At 54.5% G+C, this 17,324-nt stretch overlaps 1 protein-coding gene across 1 annotated transcript; it reads left to right on the top strand.

Annotated features, from left to right (window-relative positions):
- Positions 1-10,187: 10,187 nt before the first annotated feature.
- Positions 10,188-14,772, top strand: HMG20B (high mobility group 20B). The gene is made up of 9 exons (XM_006897897.1): positions 10,188-10,233; positions 10,516-10,571; positions 10,946-11,054; positions 11,508-11,711; positions 12,886-13,006; positions 13,257-13,303; positions 13,500-13,572; positions 13,703-13,918; positions 14,434-14,772. Exons 2-9 carry the CDS (start codon positions 10,534-10,536, stop codon positions 14,577-14,579), a joined length of 954 nt encoding a protein of 317 aa, XP_006897959.1. The 5' UTR covers positions 10,188-10,233; positions 10,516-10,533; the 3' UTR covers positions 14,580-14,772.
- Positions 14,773-17,324: the final 2,552 nt, after the last annotated feature.

Here is a 17,324-nt window from a genome sequence, read left to right as displayed (position 1 = left end):
GGTACAGGAGGAGATTGCCCCTCCTTCCCCAGCAGAACATCTGGTGGATTCGAACCGTGCACCTCTGGGACTGTAGTTGCAGCTTCTTGCCACTAGACCACCTGAGCTCCCCAAAAAAGGCTTTTAAAAAAAGGTATCAATTAAAAAAATAATAATGAAAATACAGCAGTCTCCACTGGGCCAGCTCTGACTTGAGGCACCCCCTTGCGTGTTAAAGCAGAACTCTGCTATATAGAGTTTTCAAGGGCTGGGTTTTCCAAACTTTGGACACCCTCAAGGTGGGCGAAAACCTCTCACTATTCACACCCCCTGAGCCCTGGTTAAAAACTGTAATGGGGGGAGCTCTGGTGGCCTAGCGGCAAGAAGCTGCACTGCAATCCCAGAGATATGCGGTTCAAATCCACCAGATGCTCTGCCGGAGAAGGGGGGGCAATCTCTTCCTGTATCTGTCAGATCTGACTTGACAGCACACACACACACAAAATAATAAAATAAATTTAAAAAAAAACCACCCCTGTAATGGATTGTTGTTTCTGCTGCTGCTGTTGCTATTAAGTGCCCTGTTAACAACAGATCCGAACCCTGCTCCATCCTGTGCCAGCCACACCATCTCTGATACACAAGAACTCACAGCTGCAGTCACTGTGTCGACCCACCTGGTTGAGGGTCTTCCTCTCTTTCGCCGACCCTCCACCTTTCCAAGAATGCTGACTTTTTCCAGGGAACAGCGTCTAATAGCGACATGCCCAAGGTATGTGAGACAAAGCTCCATGCTCCTTGCCTCCAAGAAGCACTCTGGCTGCATTTTCTCTGCGACATATCTGTTCTTTTGACAGCCCGTGGGATGTTCAGCACTCTTGTCCGACACCACAGCTCAGAAGCAGCAGTTCTTCTGTTATCCTTACTCATTGTCCAGCTCTCAGACGGCCTGAACAAGAACAGGTTTTAGTGGAGATCCCAGATTAATACATTCTGGGAAGAAGGAAGGCTGGGCCTCCGCTTCTGAAACATCAGGCCTCTGAAAACCTGATGAACAATAGAGGACCATGAATAGAATGGATTGTTGTTATTGTTAAGTGCGGTGGAGTCGTAGGCGACTCGTAGTGACCCTATAAACGAAAGTCCTCAACACCTGTGTGACTTTCATCCTTTCTCCACGTTCACAGAGTTTCCGGAGGCAAGCTATTACGGAAGTGGACGTCACTCCTGCTTCCAAGCTTGTTTTAATCAGGGAGTTTCACCATACATTGTCCACCATGGGTAACCTTTATCGCATTTGACACATCAGTGTCACAGTGTCCAGCTTCACAACAATCACAAGTTACCTTTGTAACAAATGTAGCAAATGGACAGACCAGGGCTATACGACCTAGAAGAATATTTGACCAAAAACAATGAAAAACAGGCCGCAGGGCTGCAGGCCATAAAGAGAAACGAGGTGCTGCATCTCATACCCTCCTGTGGATGAAACTTGGAAACAACACAGTCAGTGAAGAAGCCACAGATGAAGGACAAACAGTGGCCTCACTCCTCTGAAACGTAACTACGCAGAACCCCGTGACCATTAGTGGACACAGGGTGGGAGGGAGGGAGTGGGAGGGTTTATGGGGAACAGCAAGTTTGCTTCGGTGGTGGGATGATTTGGGCAAGGGAACTAGTGTTTGCACAACAGGAAGGGGCAGACCAGAGTCGCTAAACTGTAAATGTGGAAGTTGTCTGGGTATCGTCACTGCAAGAAACCCTGGTGGCACAGTGATTAAGCCATCTCAGTGGAGGTCTTCCTCTCCTTCGCCGACCCTCCACTTTTCCAAGCATCATGTCCCTCTCCAAGGAATAGCCTCTCCTAGCAACATGCCCAAAGTTTTTAAGACAAAGCTTCATCATCCTTGCTTCCAAGAGACACGCTGGCTCCATCTTTTACAAGATATATATATGTTCATTTTTTTTTGGCAGTCAGAACCCTTCTCCAGCACCACAGCTCAAAGGCTACAGTTCTTCCTCTGTCATCCTTATTCACTGCCCAGCTCTCAGCAGCATAGCAAGTGACTGAAAAGCCCATAGCTTAAATCAAGCGCACCTTAGTCTTCAAGCTGACATCACTGCTCCACAATACTTTGGAGAATTCCTTTACAGCGGACTTTTTGAATGCAATATATCTTTTGATTTCTTGACTACTGATGCCAAGGGTGTTGATTGTGGGTCTAAGCAAGATGAAATTGTAGGCCATTTCAGTACAGCCCAATAAACCCCACGGTGCGGTTTTGGTCCTGACAGAAGCCATTAGGAGTCTGTCGTGGAGGAAGTGAAATGAAGGTTCTCCTTAGAGGCAAGGACGGCGAAACTTCGTCTCGTGTACTTGACCATGTCAGGAGAGGCCAGTCCTTGGAAAAAGGACATCATGCGGGAAGGAGTTGTTGTTGTTGTGTGCTGTTGAGTCAGGACCGACTCCTAACAGGCCCTCCAATGAGTTTTCAGAGGCAGTCTGTCCCACAGAAAGAGACTGCACATCTTCTCCCATGGAGCAGCTCGTGGATTTGAACCTAGTGCCTTTGGGATGACAGCACAGCTTCCTACCACGAGGCCAGCAGAGCTCCGCAGGGGGAAGTGGAAAGTCAGAGAAGGAGAGGAAGACCCTCGAGGAGATGTACTGACGTAGTGGTGACTGTTTCAATGGGCTCGAACGTATCGAGGATCTTGGCAGGATCTGGCAAGGGTCAGATGTGTTGTTGACAGGCTCTTTATGAGCAGGAGGTGACGCAGTGGTCCCTAACAACACCGTCTGCAATTGAAGGGGCTTGTTTGCCTATTTTCACCACAATAATAAATCAAAATGGGTGGAAGGGCGAGCTGGAGGCCCAGGAGATAAGCTAACAGGGGAAGATCGGAGATAAAGGCAGACCGCTTTGGGGAAGATAGAAAGAGTTGAGAACCTCAACCCTGCTCCCAGCCCACAAGGCTCCCCTCAGATGATGAGAGAGTTAGAGGCGACTTTAAGAATAGTGTCTTTGTTGATAGGTACTGTCCAGTTGGTTCTAAATCAAATTGACCCTCTGTGTGACAGAAAAACAATAGTACAAGCCACGTCCTGATATTGTTATGAGCCATCGCCTGTAGCTCATAGTGACCCTGTACGAAAGCTCAGAGCCCAGCCCTGTCCTGAGCCAGTCTCTCTCTCTCTGACACAGCTGACCCCATTGCCCCAGATACTGTGTCAATCCATCTCATCCGGGGTCTTCCTCTCCTGCACTTCCTCTCCCTCGGCCTGCTCTTCCAAGCATCATGTCCTTCTCCAAGGACTGGCCCCTCTGGGTACATGCCCAAAGTATGTGCGATGGAACTTGAAATCCTTAGCTCCGAGGACCAGCCCGGTTTCACCGTCTCCAGGACAAACCTCCTTGTTCTCTTGGCAGTCCATGGTATGTTCTGTACTCTTCTCCAGCATCTCTTGGCAGTCCATGGTAGGCTCTGTACTCTTCTCCAGCATCTCAACAGCAACCACAAAGGCATCAATTCTTCTTCTGTCATCCGTAGTCATCGTCTGACTCTCTGATGAAGAGCAAGTAACTGTGAAGACCATGGCTTGGATCAGGAGCGTCTCAGTCCCTAGGCTGACATCATTACTCTTTAGCACATTAAAGAGGTCCCTGACAGCTGACTTTCCCAATGTCATTTGTCTTTTGATTTCCTGACTGCTGGTGCCAAGACTGTTGGCTGTGGAGCCGAGCAAGCGGAAATTGTTAACTAACTCAATCCCTTCTTCATCTATTATGATGGACGGAGAAAAGACTGAAGTTGTCAATGACTTCATCGTACTCAGATCCACAGCACACACTCTTGGCACCAGCAGTCAGGAAATCAGGAGCCGTATTTCACTGGGCAAATCTAGCACTGGTGTATCGCGCATGGGCGGCCAAAAGATCAAGCAGACGTGTCTTGGAGAAAGTGCAGCCCGAGTGCTCCTTGGAGGCACAGACGATAGAGCTTCATCTCTCTTACTCTGCGCGTGTCGTGAGGAGCAGCTATTCCTTGGGGAGAGGCATCCTGCTTGGGAAGGGATGATGAAGATGGCACGGGCCAGGAGAGGGTTCAGGTCTGCCGTCACAGGGTCTCTGAGTCACACAACAACCAGCTCTGTCACCTTTACAGCCTGACCCCATTGTTTCAAACTCTGTATGATGGTTTTCCTCTCTCCGCCCCCACCCTCCACTCTCCAAGCCTGATGCCTTCTCCAGGGACTGGCCCCTCCGGACAGCAGGTCCAAAGAACTTGAGACAATTGTCCCACTGTCCTTCCTAGTCTGTCTTAGACCGGAAGTTCGGCTGAAAGCTGCCCACCATAGGTGACCCTGACGACCTGGGAAACGCTGTTACTCAATTTCCAGCATCACAGCAACGCGGGCCGTGTGACATGCTCACAGGTGAGGGCGCTCTAAGTGTTAGCTCGGTGCTTTGTTTGAGTTCCTTACTGTCTTTCTCACAGACCGAACACCTCCCAGGAGAGCTTAGACCTCTCCATCTCCATTTTACAGATGAGAACATTGACGCTCAGGAAGACAGGGAGGGAGGCCTCTTGCCCTGGGGCGTGCGACTGATGGGACATGTGTGACCTCTGATAACCTGCAGTTGCTGGCTGGCCTGAGGGTGCAGATGTGGAGAGGAGATGGCCCCCAGCCGGGCCTTTATCAGCCTCCTTTATCAGTGGCGTTGTCACTGGACAGTGCTGAACAGGTCCAGCGGGATGGGGGAGGGGACCTGAGTTTGCCAGAAGCTTCTGTATGTTCCGGGTTAGTGCTGCGCTGGGCATTTCCTGACTCGGGGTCCGTGGGGAAAGTAGGCAAGAGTGTGATTCTAAGCCTCACCTTGACCCTCAGAGTCTGGGACCAGGGGCCCAGCTTCCTCCCAAGCTGTGGGCTGTGTCATTCATTCGTCCTTTTGTCCCCTGGAGGCCCACACACCTTCCTCTGAAGCCTCTAGTCTGAGGGTCTAGAGGGTCGAGGCAGGGGCAGCCTGTCCAGTGTTCAGGGCCGGGACGGGAGACTGGACGCTGGGCCCGGAGGACCAAAGAATGGACGTGTTGGAACCACCCAGCCGGCGAGTGAAGAAGCCCTGGAATGCAGGAAGAGTGACCAAGTGTGACTTGGACGAAGTGTGGCTGGAAGGCTCCTTGAAGGCAAGGACGGTAAGACCTGGGCTCGTACCCCTTATCAGAGGGGGTGTCTGGGAGCGGGGCATCGTGCTTGGAGGGGGTCAGGGAATAGAGCGCGCCCCCCGGGATGGATGGACGGAGTGGCTCCAGCGGTGCCGGGCAGTGAGGCTGGTCTGGACTGGGTGGTGAGGCTGGTTCAGGACCTGGAGGTGAGGCTGGTCAGGACCGGGCGGTGAGGTTGGTTTAGGACTAGGCGGTGAGGTGGTTCAGGACCAGGAGGTGAGGCCGGTCAGGACCAGGCAGTATCTAGCTGTACAAGGAATCGCCGTGTCAGAACCGGCCCCTGGGCCTCTGCCCTCAACAACCTGAGCTCACCGGGGAGCCGTGATGGGATTCTGAGAAAGGTGGTCTCAGAGTCATACCTGACACCTAACAGCAATGCAGCCGTCGTCCCCGCATGCCTCCCCATCGTGGTGTGGCAGGGACATGGACCTGAGTAAGAGGGGCTGGGATTGGGGGTGAAGATAAGAGATGGCCTGGTCATGGGTAGATGCTGACAGGAAGGAGAGATAAATTCTCAGCCTGTGGGAGGGATGACCTGCCGGCCACAGAGGCTGGGTATCAGGAAAGATCCTGGCAACTTTTGATGTCTCCCAAGCGGTCCCAGCTCCCGGATGCCAGGCTGGCCTTTGCCTGCCCCAGGCTGATATCAGACGTCCTGGCGCCGAGTGAGACCACCGCAGAGGGGTCAGCCAAGGGCTGGCTTTGATATTGCCCCACTGACCCAGGGCCAGGAAAATGGGGAGGTGTCCCAGGCTTCAGAAGCACTTCCGAGAGCTGAGAGCGGCCCATGGGGGATGGGAGAAAGGCCAGGATCAAATCCTGACAGTCTTGAACAAGTAGCTAAGTCTCAGTTTACCGCACTGTAAAAGGGGAGTGTTGGTAACCTGAGCTGTGTCAGGTCACCCCTGACTTCCGGCGGCCTCTGCACAGCGGAGCAGATGCCGCCTGGTCGCACGCCAAACATCCGTTAATGTTTTATTTTAAAACTTTTTTTTTTTATTGTTGTCTTTGAACAGGGCTCGGTCCCTTGTTTCCAGGGCAACCTCTCCTTTGTCAATCAAGCCCAAGAGGCGGGCCTCTGAAGGTGGTTGCCAGGGCAGTCACCTGCACTGTTTTAGCAGTGGGCTATAATACATGTTACAAAACATTTGCCCGTGCAGTTAGTTTTGTGTGTACAGTGCAGTGAATCCAACGACCTACTGTCCTTTTCCAAGTCCTCTAACTCCAGCAAGGACTCCCCTTTCTGGCCCCTACCCAACCTCATGGCCCCAAAGGGACTTTGGTCCTGGTCATGTGCCACCTCGGTGGACTCACAGTCTTGCCTTCTTTAGCTCAGCGTGTTTACAAGGGTCATCCTTGTACACACAGGACACCCTTTCTGGACCCCATTTTGCGGTGTGACAGGGCCCTATCGTCCATCCTCAGCGCTGGGACACGCGGGTTGTTTCTTGCTGAGCACTGAGACTGGAGGCTTGGACGCCGCATGGTCCATTAAAGAACCGCGTGGAGTCTGGAATTTGGATTTGCTTCCGCTCACGCTTGCCCAGCCCTGAGCTGCCTCTTTGGGGAATAAATGACACCAGGTCTATTGAGGTTTCATTCAGATGCCTTATGATTCACCCATTTGAAGTGTCCGAGTGAGTGTGTTTTAGTAAATACGCAGAGTTGTACAATCATCCCACAATCTAATTTTAGAACATCTTCACCAAAAAAGAAACTTGTGGCTGTTTTCCAGGCCCTGGGCAACCACTAGTCAACTCTCTGTCTCTGTGGGCTGGCCTGTTCTGGACGTTTCATTTAAGTAGAATCAGACACTATGCGTCTTTTTTTTGTGTCTGGCTCCCGAAGGTGAGGTCCATTCGTTCTGTGACCATTCACTCAGAGCTGCTTTCCTTTTTGTGGCTGCGTCTTCCTCAAGCTCCAGTGATGGGTTTGAGCGAGGTGGACTGTGCGGGTCGTACAGGACAGGGCAAGGTTTCGCGCTTGTTCACAGGGCCACTGAGTTGTCATCCGCTTGGCACCACCTGCTGGTCCACATTGTGCGGATGGACAGCGCTCTGTTTATCCAGCGTCACTTGGACACCTCAGGTCATCTGTGCCATTTGGTGACTGGGAACGGTTCCCCAGTGAACACGCCGGGGTGTGTGTGTGTGGACAAGTGTTTGCATTTCTCTTGGATCTGTCTAGATACAGGAGTGGACTTTCTGGGCCGTGCAGGAACCCTAGATTGAGCTTCCTGGGGACCTGCCAAGTGGTTCTTTTTCACAGCTGCTGCACTTGCCGCTGTTATTACCTGCTATCTATTCTGACTCATGGCATCCTCACATGCACAGAGTCCATCTGCTTCCCAGAATTTTTAAGGCTGTGACCCTTCGGGGGCAGATCACCAGGCCTTTCCTGCGAGGCACCTCTGGGTGAGTTGGACACTCCAACATTCTGCTTAGTGCTTAGTGCGTACTGCACCAGCCAGCAGCTGCCACTTCCTCTTAGACATTTACAGGAGCTATGGTCTTCACAATCACTTGTTATGCATCAGAGAGTTGGACAATGACCAAGGAGGATGGAAGGAGAATTGATGCCTTTGAGCTGTGGTGCTGGAGAAGAGTATTGAGAATACCATGGACTGCTAGGAAAACAAACGGATTTGTCCTGGAAAGGGTTAAACCAGGTGGCTCCTTGGAGGCAAGGATTCTGAGGCTTCGTCTAACATACTTTGGACATGTTGTGAGTAGAGACCGGTCCTTGGAGAGGGACATCATGCTTGGGAGGGTGGAGGGACAGCGCAGGAGGGGAAGGCCCTCTACGAGGTGGATTGATTCAGTGACTAGGATAATCGGGATGGGAGTGTCAGAGACAGTGCGATTGGCACAGGACAGAGCAGAGTTTAGGGCTGTTGTACATAGGGTCGCTATGAGTCGTAGGCGACTCGACGGCACATAACAACAACAACATTGCTCTATTCAGAGAGTAAGTATATTGCAGACCTGCTGTGTGTGCTGTTTTAGGTGTTAATGTTGTTGTGTGCCATGAAGTCAGAACTGACTCAAAACTGACACGTTCATTTAAGTAAAATCTGACACTATGAGTCTTTTTGTGTCTGGCTCCTGAAAGTGAGGTCCATTCATTCTGTGGCAAGCATTGGAGCTGCCTTTCTTTTTGTGGCTGGGTCTTCCTCAAGCTCCAATGATAGACTTGAGCATGGTGGGGTTTCAAAGGCTGTAAATCACAGGGGAGGAGATTATGCTTCTTTCTCCCATTTTTAGGTGCTAGGAATATAGTGATGAACCAAGGAGGCAAATTATCCAACAAACAAAGAAAAATGAGACCAGTTGTATGGGCAGTGTTGTTGTTGTTGTTATGTGCCGTCGAGTTGTTTGCAACTCATAGCGACCCTATGTACAACAGCCCTAAACCCTGCTCTATCCTGTGCTAATCGCACTGTCTCCGACACTCCCATCCCGATTACCTGAGTCACTGAATCAATTCACCTCATAGAGGGTCTTCCCCTCCTGCACTGTCCCTCCACCCTCCCAAGCATGATGTCCCTCTCCAAGGACCTGTCTCTCCTTGCAACATGTCCAAAGTATGTCAGACAAAGCCCCAGAATCCTTGCCTCCAAGGAGTAGCCTGGTTTAACTCTCTCTAGGATGGATCTGTTTGTTTTCTTGGCAGTCCATGGAACAGTCAATACTCTTCTCCAGCACCACAGCTCAAAGGCGTCAATTCTTCTATCCTCCCTAGTCATTGTCCAACTCTCTGGTGTATGGGCAGTGTAAAAATCATAAAATGGTCCCATGGACAAGGTGACATCTGCATAAAGACCTGAAGGAGGGGACAATATACCGGGGGTGGGGGGATTCCACACAGAAGAAACCACCAGCACAAAGGCCTTGAGGCAGGACCATTGTCTGAGGAATTGGAGGGACAGTGAGGAGGCCAGCTAGCGAGAAGGACAAAGCAGGGCTGTTAGCTGGTGAACTGTTTAGGATATAATGACCAGCATGAGAACACAGTGTCTACCACAGATAACCTGCGAACAGGGACTATCGCAGCCCAAACCACATAGAGAGATTTGGAGATCCCCAAAACCACAAAGTAAAGCCGCCTTGCAGGCTCACAGCTGACCTCCCTCATCGACGTTGGTCCCTGGGCACTGTGCAATGTTTCCAGGATCCATCAGGGAATGTCTAGAAAAGCAGGGCCACAAAGTTTTAGGGACTGCTAAGAAAACAAACGTTCATCCCGGAGAGGGTTAAATCAGGCTCCTCCTTGGAGGCAAGGATTCTGAAGCTTCGTCTGACATACTTTGGACTTGTTGCAAGGAGAGACAGGTCCTTGGAGAAGGAACATCATGCTTGGTAGGGTGGAGGGACATCACAAGAGGGGAAGACCCTCTATGAGGTGCATTGATTCAGTGAATGGAGTAATCAAGGTTTAGGGCTGTTGGACATAGGGTCGCTATGAGTCACAGGCGACTCGACGGCACATAACAACAAACAAGTGTTCGCCCTACAAGGTTTTGCAAGGTGCAAAACAGTATCCACCTTGGGACTTTTAACACCTTCCGTAGCAACCTACCGCCGTCACGATGGCAACTGAGGCGGGGCCCAAGCCGGATCCGCCAGTCCTCCAATCTGGCAGGGGTGGGGTGTCTCACCTTAAAATTGAGTAGGAGGAGTCTTGTCTGCGATACTGGCCCTTTAAGAAGCTCCGCCCCGCGAAGCCCCCGCCGCACCCTGATTGGTTCCGAGAGTGGCTGGGTGCAGCCGAACTTGACGCACCGCCCGCGGCTTTCCCGCCCTCTTTACTTGTGGCCGGCCGGCCTCGCCAGCCAATCGCACGCTGGCGCGCCGACTTTCACCGGCATGGTCACGCCTCACGGAGAAGCTTTACCCAATCCAAGCGCTGGTAGAAAGTTTTAGTAACATGCCAGGGGCGGGGCGGGGTGGCTGGCGGGGGCGGGGCGCCAGGCGGTTGGTTGAAGCGTCGCAGCAACCTAAAAGCTTCGGGAAAGTTTCTTTGGAGGTGAAAACAGCCCAGAAACTTAGGGCTCGGGCCGGAGGCGGGGGTGCGGGGGTCCCCGGGCCGAAGGGGGTTCTTTCCTACGCCGGGATAAGCGAACCTGGGCCTCCCGGGGGGGCGATCACCCAACAAAGGATCCCGGGGCGCCCGCCCTCGAGGCCTCCCCGCCGGATCCAGCCCCCCCCCAGGTGTCCCGGGTTCGGCTTTTGCAAGGGTCCCCGCTGGGAGGCTCAGGTCAGGATGCTGCCTGAGGCCCCCTCACCTCCGCCCTGACCTCTGTTTCAGGTCTGGCCTGGAGCGGCCATGTCCCACGGCCCCAAGCAGCCCGGCGCCGCCGCCGCGTGAGTGCATCGCCTCCCCCGCCCCCCTCGAGCCCACCTGGGGCTGCAGCCTCCATCCTGTTTGAGCACCCCAGTTTTCCCTGCTGAGCTCCACGATCCCCGCCCCGCCCCCTCAATCGGATCCTCACTCCTGGGTCAGGTCCTCCTGCCCTGCGGGTCTCTTTGGGCTCCTCCCCACACCGCCCCTCCCCTTTTCTGGTGGGGCCCAGCGTCTCACCTTCCTTGTACCCCCTAATAATGCTCCTGCCGGACTCAAGGTGTCCTGAGCCCCCAGATGCATGCCCCCTCCTGGGGGCTCCACCCCCCTAAAAGCACGGGGCGCAGGCCGGAGGAGGCTAGGGATGGATGGTGACCCTAGTATTTGATGATTTCAGGCCAGCAGCCAACAAGGCTCCAGGCCAGCATGGAGCATTCGTGGTAGCTGTAAAGCAAGAGCGAGGCGAGGGCCCGAAGGCTGGAGAGAAGGGGCCGCAGGAGGAGGAGGTGAGAGGCCCCACACCGAGAGATAGAGTCTCACATCCCGCCCTCAACATTGACACCCCGCCCTCCTGAATGAATTTATGTCTGTATGGCTGCGCGCTGAACCCAGATTTCCTGCCGGGTGCCAGACACCACGCCCCTAGCAGGTCCAGGCTGCGCTCATTGCCTGTGCTAAATTCACCTTTCCTGAAGGCCTGCTCTGTTGATGCGTTTGAGAGCCATCTTCCTACAATAAGACACATCCACACGGTTCATGTGCATCACTTAAACCGGCTCCATCCAGTCGGAGGGGCCTCAGCTTCTCTTCTTCTTGGTCAGATCCCCTCAGTGTCCTGACTGCTGACCAGGCTCTACCCCCAGCCCCCCACCCCCACCCCGCTAGGTCCCACCCACCTGTCTAGCCCCAGCCCCGTCCTAGCCCTCCAGGTCCCTCTCAGCTGAGGCCCTGTTCTGCAGCCCGTGAAGAAGCGTGGCTGGCCCAAGGGCAAGAAGCGGAAGAAAATTCTACCGAATGGACCCAAAGCCCCAGTCACGGGCTACGTGCGCTTCCTGAACGAGCGCCGGGAACAGATCCGCACGCGCCACCCGGACCTGCCTTTCCCCGAGATCACCAAGATGTTGGGTGCCGAGTGGAGCAAGCTGCAGCCGGCTGAGAAGCAGGTGTGCGAGCTGGCACCCCGGCCCTCACAGCACGTGACTCTGAGGGTAGCAGCCATAGCCGCAGAGATCGGGCACGGAGGGTCCTCCTCCCGTCTATGGAATTGCCACATCTCACTGAATAAACGCTGGGCTGATAAGGAAAGCCTGGCAGTTCCAATCACTAGATCCTGGCCATCTGCAGTCTTAGCTAAGAAAACCTTGAGTTCAGCGCTGCCACGTGGTGTCACAGTGAGTGGGAATGAGCTCAGTGGTCCTCACAGCAGTTGGAGGAAGGGGCAGTAAGAGTGCAGAATAGGCTAAACCCCAACAGTGTCACCAGGTTTGAGGAAGTGGGGCTGGGCTTCGATTTTTATGTAAAACCTTTTGGTTTTCTTTCATTTTAAAATTGCAAAATCCTAAGTGAAACGTCACTGACACCCACCTCCACTGGGCATTCCGGTGGTGTAGTCCAGCTGTGCTGCTAATCAAAAGGTCGGCAGTTCGGATCCAGCAACCACATCGTCAGAGAAAGATGGACAGTCACCTTTTGTTAAAAATTTACAGCCTCAGGGAGCTCTGGGGGCCTAGTGGCAAGGAACTGCAACTACAATCCGAGAGACGTAAGGTTCAAATCCACCAGATGCTCTGCCGGGGAAGGAGGGAAAAAAAAATTTTACAGCCTCAGGGAGCTCTGGTGGCCTAGTGGTAAGAAGGTGCACTGCAGTCCCAGAGGTATGCGGTTCGAATCCACCAGATGCTCTGCTGGAGAAGGAGGGGCAATCTCCTCCTGTTTCAGTCAGATCTGATTTGACGGTACACACACACACACACACACACACACACACACACACACACACAATTACAGCCTCGGAAACCCGATTGGGGGGGAGAGGAGGAATGACCAAGTCGATAGCGACTCCAGGACAGCAGATTTCTGTCATTGGGATTGGAAACATTCTGTTTTGTCAGACAAACAGTGTGGAAAGCTGTAGGGATTTAGCACAAACTGGAGTGGGGAATGGCCGAGCGGGTTCACAGTGAGGGGCTGTGTTGTCAAGGCAGAAGTTGGTGCAGGAGGGAAGGCTGGAGTGAGGTGGAGGGGCTCCAAGGTACCCTGTTGGGATCTCTGTCCCAAGGGAAGTGGGGAGCTTTGGGAAGCTCAGGAGTGCCAGCCCTGTCTTTCTGCCCCGGCCAGCGGTACCTGGACGAGGCTGAGCGGGAGAAGCAGCAGTACATGAAGGAGCTGCGAGCCTACCAGCAGTCCGAGGCCTACAAGATGTGCACGGAAAAGATCCAGGAAAAGAAAATCAAGAAGGGTAGGTCTAAAAAAAAAAAAAAAAAAAAGAAGGGTAGGTCTGGCCTGGGGGAGCTGCTGCAGACCCCTCACCCCCTGAGTAGCAGTGACGGGCCAGGCCTGCCCCCATCCCCTCCGTGGGAGTCGAGAGAGTCCGAGCTGGGCAGTTGTGAAGGCTCGGATGTGGGCTGGGGTGTTCCAGGAGGAGGGAACAGCTTGTGCTAAGTGTGGATGCAGAGAAACTGACCTTGCTCTTCTCCCTGCCCCACCAGAGGACTCGGGCGGGGGGCTCATGAACACGCTGCTGAATGGACACAAGGTAAGAAGAGAGACCACTTCACGTGGCTGGGGGCGAGGGGAAGGGTGTGGAGTGCAAGTGGAGCTGTCCTGGGGAGCAGTCTCAGACGGGAGAGTTGTGGGTGATCCGAGGAGATGCACGGAGATGCACGAGGGAAGGGGGACATCTCAGGATGGGGTGTGGCTGTCCCTGAGAATAAATGGCCCCTCTGCCCCAGGGTGGGGACTGCGATGGCTTTTCCACCTTCGATGTCCCCATCTTCACCGAAGAGTTCTTGGACCAAAACAAAGGTGAGCGAGGTGGCCCGTGGCTGGTCACAGGTGCAGGCGGTGAAGGGGGTCGCGGAGGGGTCCGGGGCCCGCAGAGGGGCACGAAGGGGTCCGGGACCCGCGGGGTGCTGACCTGCCCCACCCCCTGCAGCGCGGGAGGCGGAGCTGCGGCGCCTGCGGAAGATGAACGTGGCCTTCGAGGAGCAGAACGCGGTGCTGCAGCGGCACACGCAGAGCATGAGCAGCGCGCGCGAGCGCCTGGAGCAGGAGCTGGCGCTGGAGGAGCGGCGGACGCTGGCGCTGCAACAGCAGCTCCAGGCCGTGCGCCAGGCGCTCACCGCCAGCTTCGCCTCGCTGCCGGTGCCAGGTGAACCCCGCCCGCCCCGCTGGTGCCGTGCGCTCAGCCTCCCGCCCCTGACTCCACCCCTGCGCGCGCTGGCTCCGCCCATGCCGCCCCTTACCCCCTCCACGGGCCCCGCGCCCACCCGCCCCGCTGGTGCCGCCCGCTCAGCCTCCCGCCCCTGACTCCACCCCTGCGCGCGCTGGCTCCGCCCATGCCGCCCCTTACCCCCTCCACGGGCCCCGCCCACCCGCCCCGCTGGTGCCGCGCTCAGCCTCTGACTCCACCCCTGCGCGCGCTGGCTCCGCCCATGCCGCCCCTGGCACCTCCCCTCTGGGCAGCCCCCTCCCCATGCAGTCCTGCTCTCCAGACCTCCACTTCTTTGCGCCTCTCCCTGTCATTTAGTTTTGACTAAACTAATCAGTCCCCACAGTCCGCTCCACAGCACCGCCATGCCCATCTTGTCCACCTTCCCACCAGACATCCGCCCTCACAGGGCCCCCCACCTCTGACGCCCCATTCTGTGGATGACCCCCCCCCAGGCACAGGTGAGACGCCCACACTGAGCACGCTGGACTTCTACATGGCCCGGCTTCACGACGCCATCGAGCGCGACCCTGGGCGGCACGAGAAGCTCATCGTCCGCATCAAGGAGATCCTGGCCCAGGTGGCCAGCGAGCACCTGTGAGGGGGCGACCCTGATCCCACACGACTGAGCTCGAGGCTGGCCCTCTCCCACCCAGCCCCGTGGAGGAGGGGCCTGGGTGCGTCCTTTGGGGCTGGTCCAATCCTGCACCTTGGGGGCACTAGCCCCCCAAATTAAATCTCTACAGCACTCCCTTAGCCTTTAAACCCCTCAGGAGCCCCCCAAAAAAGCACTCAGCCCACATTAGGCCACAGGGGTCAGTGAGTTCTGCACACCTCCCATGGTGCGTTACACACTACAGAGACCGACACCCAGACATGGCGCAGTGACCAGACACGAGTGAGGGGACAGGCCCTGGGACACAGGACAACCAAAGCCACATCTCACCCAACACACATCTTACTGCCAGAACACAGAGTGGGGTGGGTCACGGGACACCCGTGTGGCCTGGGAAGCTGGGGCACGTGCCTGGCCCCCTCTCATTCCAACACTCCAGAGTGGAGGGGAAACTGGTTCTCACCAGCCAGTTGTGCCCAGCTGAGGGACCCCGTGGAGGCAGCCCCTTCAGCCACTGCTTAATCTGGACTCAAATAAAAACAAGCAGCATTTGAACCTGGCGTGTGTGAACATGTGTTTAAGAGAGTGGAGGAGTCAGAGATGGATCCAGGCTTGCCGCTCTCAGGACTGTGTGCGGATCTGAGAGTGCAACACATGGGCTGTGTCCATTTCTCAGACGGGAAGACGGGCTCAGAATAAAGGCATATCCCTCCCCTGTCCAGATGGCTGTGTTTTTATGAGCTGAGCTGTGCTTCTGGGGTCTCAAGGCAGCATGGGAACAGAGTCCACCATTCTGTCCTTCAGCTTCTCATCTCTCCAGCCCTCCACTTCCTGTCAGTGTTACTTCCAGCAAGTGTGACTTAACCACTCAGATCTTTTAAACTGTTTTGTAAGTCACCACCTCTAGCTGGTTCTAGAACATTTTTATCAGCTCTCCTCTCATGCCCCCCCCTAAAAAAAAGCCACCTAGAATCCATTAAAGAAGCTGGTGCTACAAGAGTTGCGTGTTGAGCTGCTAATAACACTTGACAATTTAAACCCACAGTGCTCCTTCAGAGAAAGGCCTGGAGATCTCGCTCTGTAGAGATTACAGCCTAGAAAAGCCTCAAGGGGAACTGTGTGGCCGTGTAACCAGATGTTATGTGCTATCCATCTCACTACCACTCAGATTGATCCTGTGAACAACAGGTCTGAACCCAACCCTGTCCTGAACCAACCTCTATGTCTCTGACACACCTGTCTCCACACCCAAAGTCACTGTGTCAATTCATCACATCCAGGGTCTTCCTCTCCTGCACTGTCCCTCCACCCTTTCAAGTATGATGTCCTTCTCTAAGGACTGGTCCTTCCTGGCAACATGACCAAAATATGTGAGATGCAGTTTTCAAAATCCTTGCCTCCAAGGAACAACCTGGCTTCCAACCTCTCCAGAAAAGACTTGTTTGTTCTCTTGGTAGCCCATGGTATGTTCAATACTCTTCTCCAGCATCGCAACTCAAAGGCATTGATCCTTCGGTCATCCTTAGTCATTGTCCAGCTCTCAGATCAGAGCTAGTCATTAAGAAGACCATGGCTTGGATCAGGCCCTCTGGATCCTTTACATTCTGGAGAGGTTCCTGATAGCAGACTCTCCTAAAGCAACTCAGCTTTTGATTTCCTGACTGTTGGTGCCAAAAGTGTTGATTGTGGAGCAGAGCAAACTGTAACTGTAAACAACTTCCATCTCTTCTCCACCCATCACTGTGCTGCCAATGGGTCCAGTGGTGAGAATCTTTGTTTTCTTGATGTTGGAGACTACAGTCTTCGACCTTCTGCTGCACCATATATGTTGTTTTCTGTTTTGCTGTAGAGTCAAACCATTTCACAGCTGACCCTCCAGCAGGTTTTCAGAGACCGTCAATCCCCGGTAGGAAACTATCCATCTTTCTCCAGCAGAGCAGCTGATAGACTCAAACTAGGTGCCTTTTCTTTGACAATTCAACGCTTTACTATTGGGCCACCAGTGGTAATCCTGAAAGCACAAGGTTCAAATCCACCAGCTGCTCCAGGAGAAGGATGGGCAGTCTCCTCTAGTGCACTTAAACTGCCTCTGAAAATCCCCTGGGGGGTCGGTTCCCACTTGGAGGTACGCGCGCCAACGTGAACCTCCACGCTCGTGCCTGTCCAGGGACAGCTGTGCGCATGTGCACGCCCACATTTGTCTGCAATGACGGTATATTCACGCATGCGACTGAGCCCCGAGCGTGAAGGATGGGGAGTTCTAGGCCACTTGGCATTAGACGGTTCCTGAAGATAACAGCCCACATCCTGGTTTTATGAGTAGCCTTTGGTGTCTTAAAAAGTTCCCAGCTGTGGAGCCCTGACAACAGGGGCGCTGGCGAGGGGCCGCCCCCTCCTATCCCAGGTCTGCAGTTCTGCACCAAGTTTGCAGCCTGGGAGTGGCCCCTGTCGGGTGGACAGCATACAAGCCGGACTTGAACGTGCACATACTCACCGCCACCCTCCACACGGCTGGGAGCGCCCACTCTCCATGGCCACGTCCCTCCAGTACCGCCAGCTGCTGAGTGACCACAGGCCACTGTCCCATGGGTACACTATGAACAACAGCCAGGTGCCAGGAGCTGGCCACCATCAGGAGCCAGGAAGGAGATGAGGCCCAGCCACGAGGGAACGGAGCACTTCATCCGCATAGAGGTGGGGGGCCGGCCGGGAGTGTGGGACCCACACCCA

Source organism: Elephantulus edwardii, unplaced genomic scaffold (genome assembly GCF_000299155.1).
Source record: "Elephantulus edwardii isolate Elephantulus edwardi_28Jun2011 unplaced genomic scaffold, EleEdw1.0 scaffold00217, whole genome shotgun sequence".
NCBI classification, from domain to species: domain Eukaryota; kingdom Metazoa; phylum Chordata; class Mammalia; order Macroscelidea; family Macroscelididae; genus Elephantulus; species Elephantulus edwardii.
Note: the sequence above shows the minus strand (reverse complement) of the source record. Positions and strands in the feature narration are given on the sequence as shown.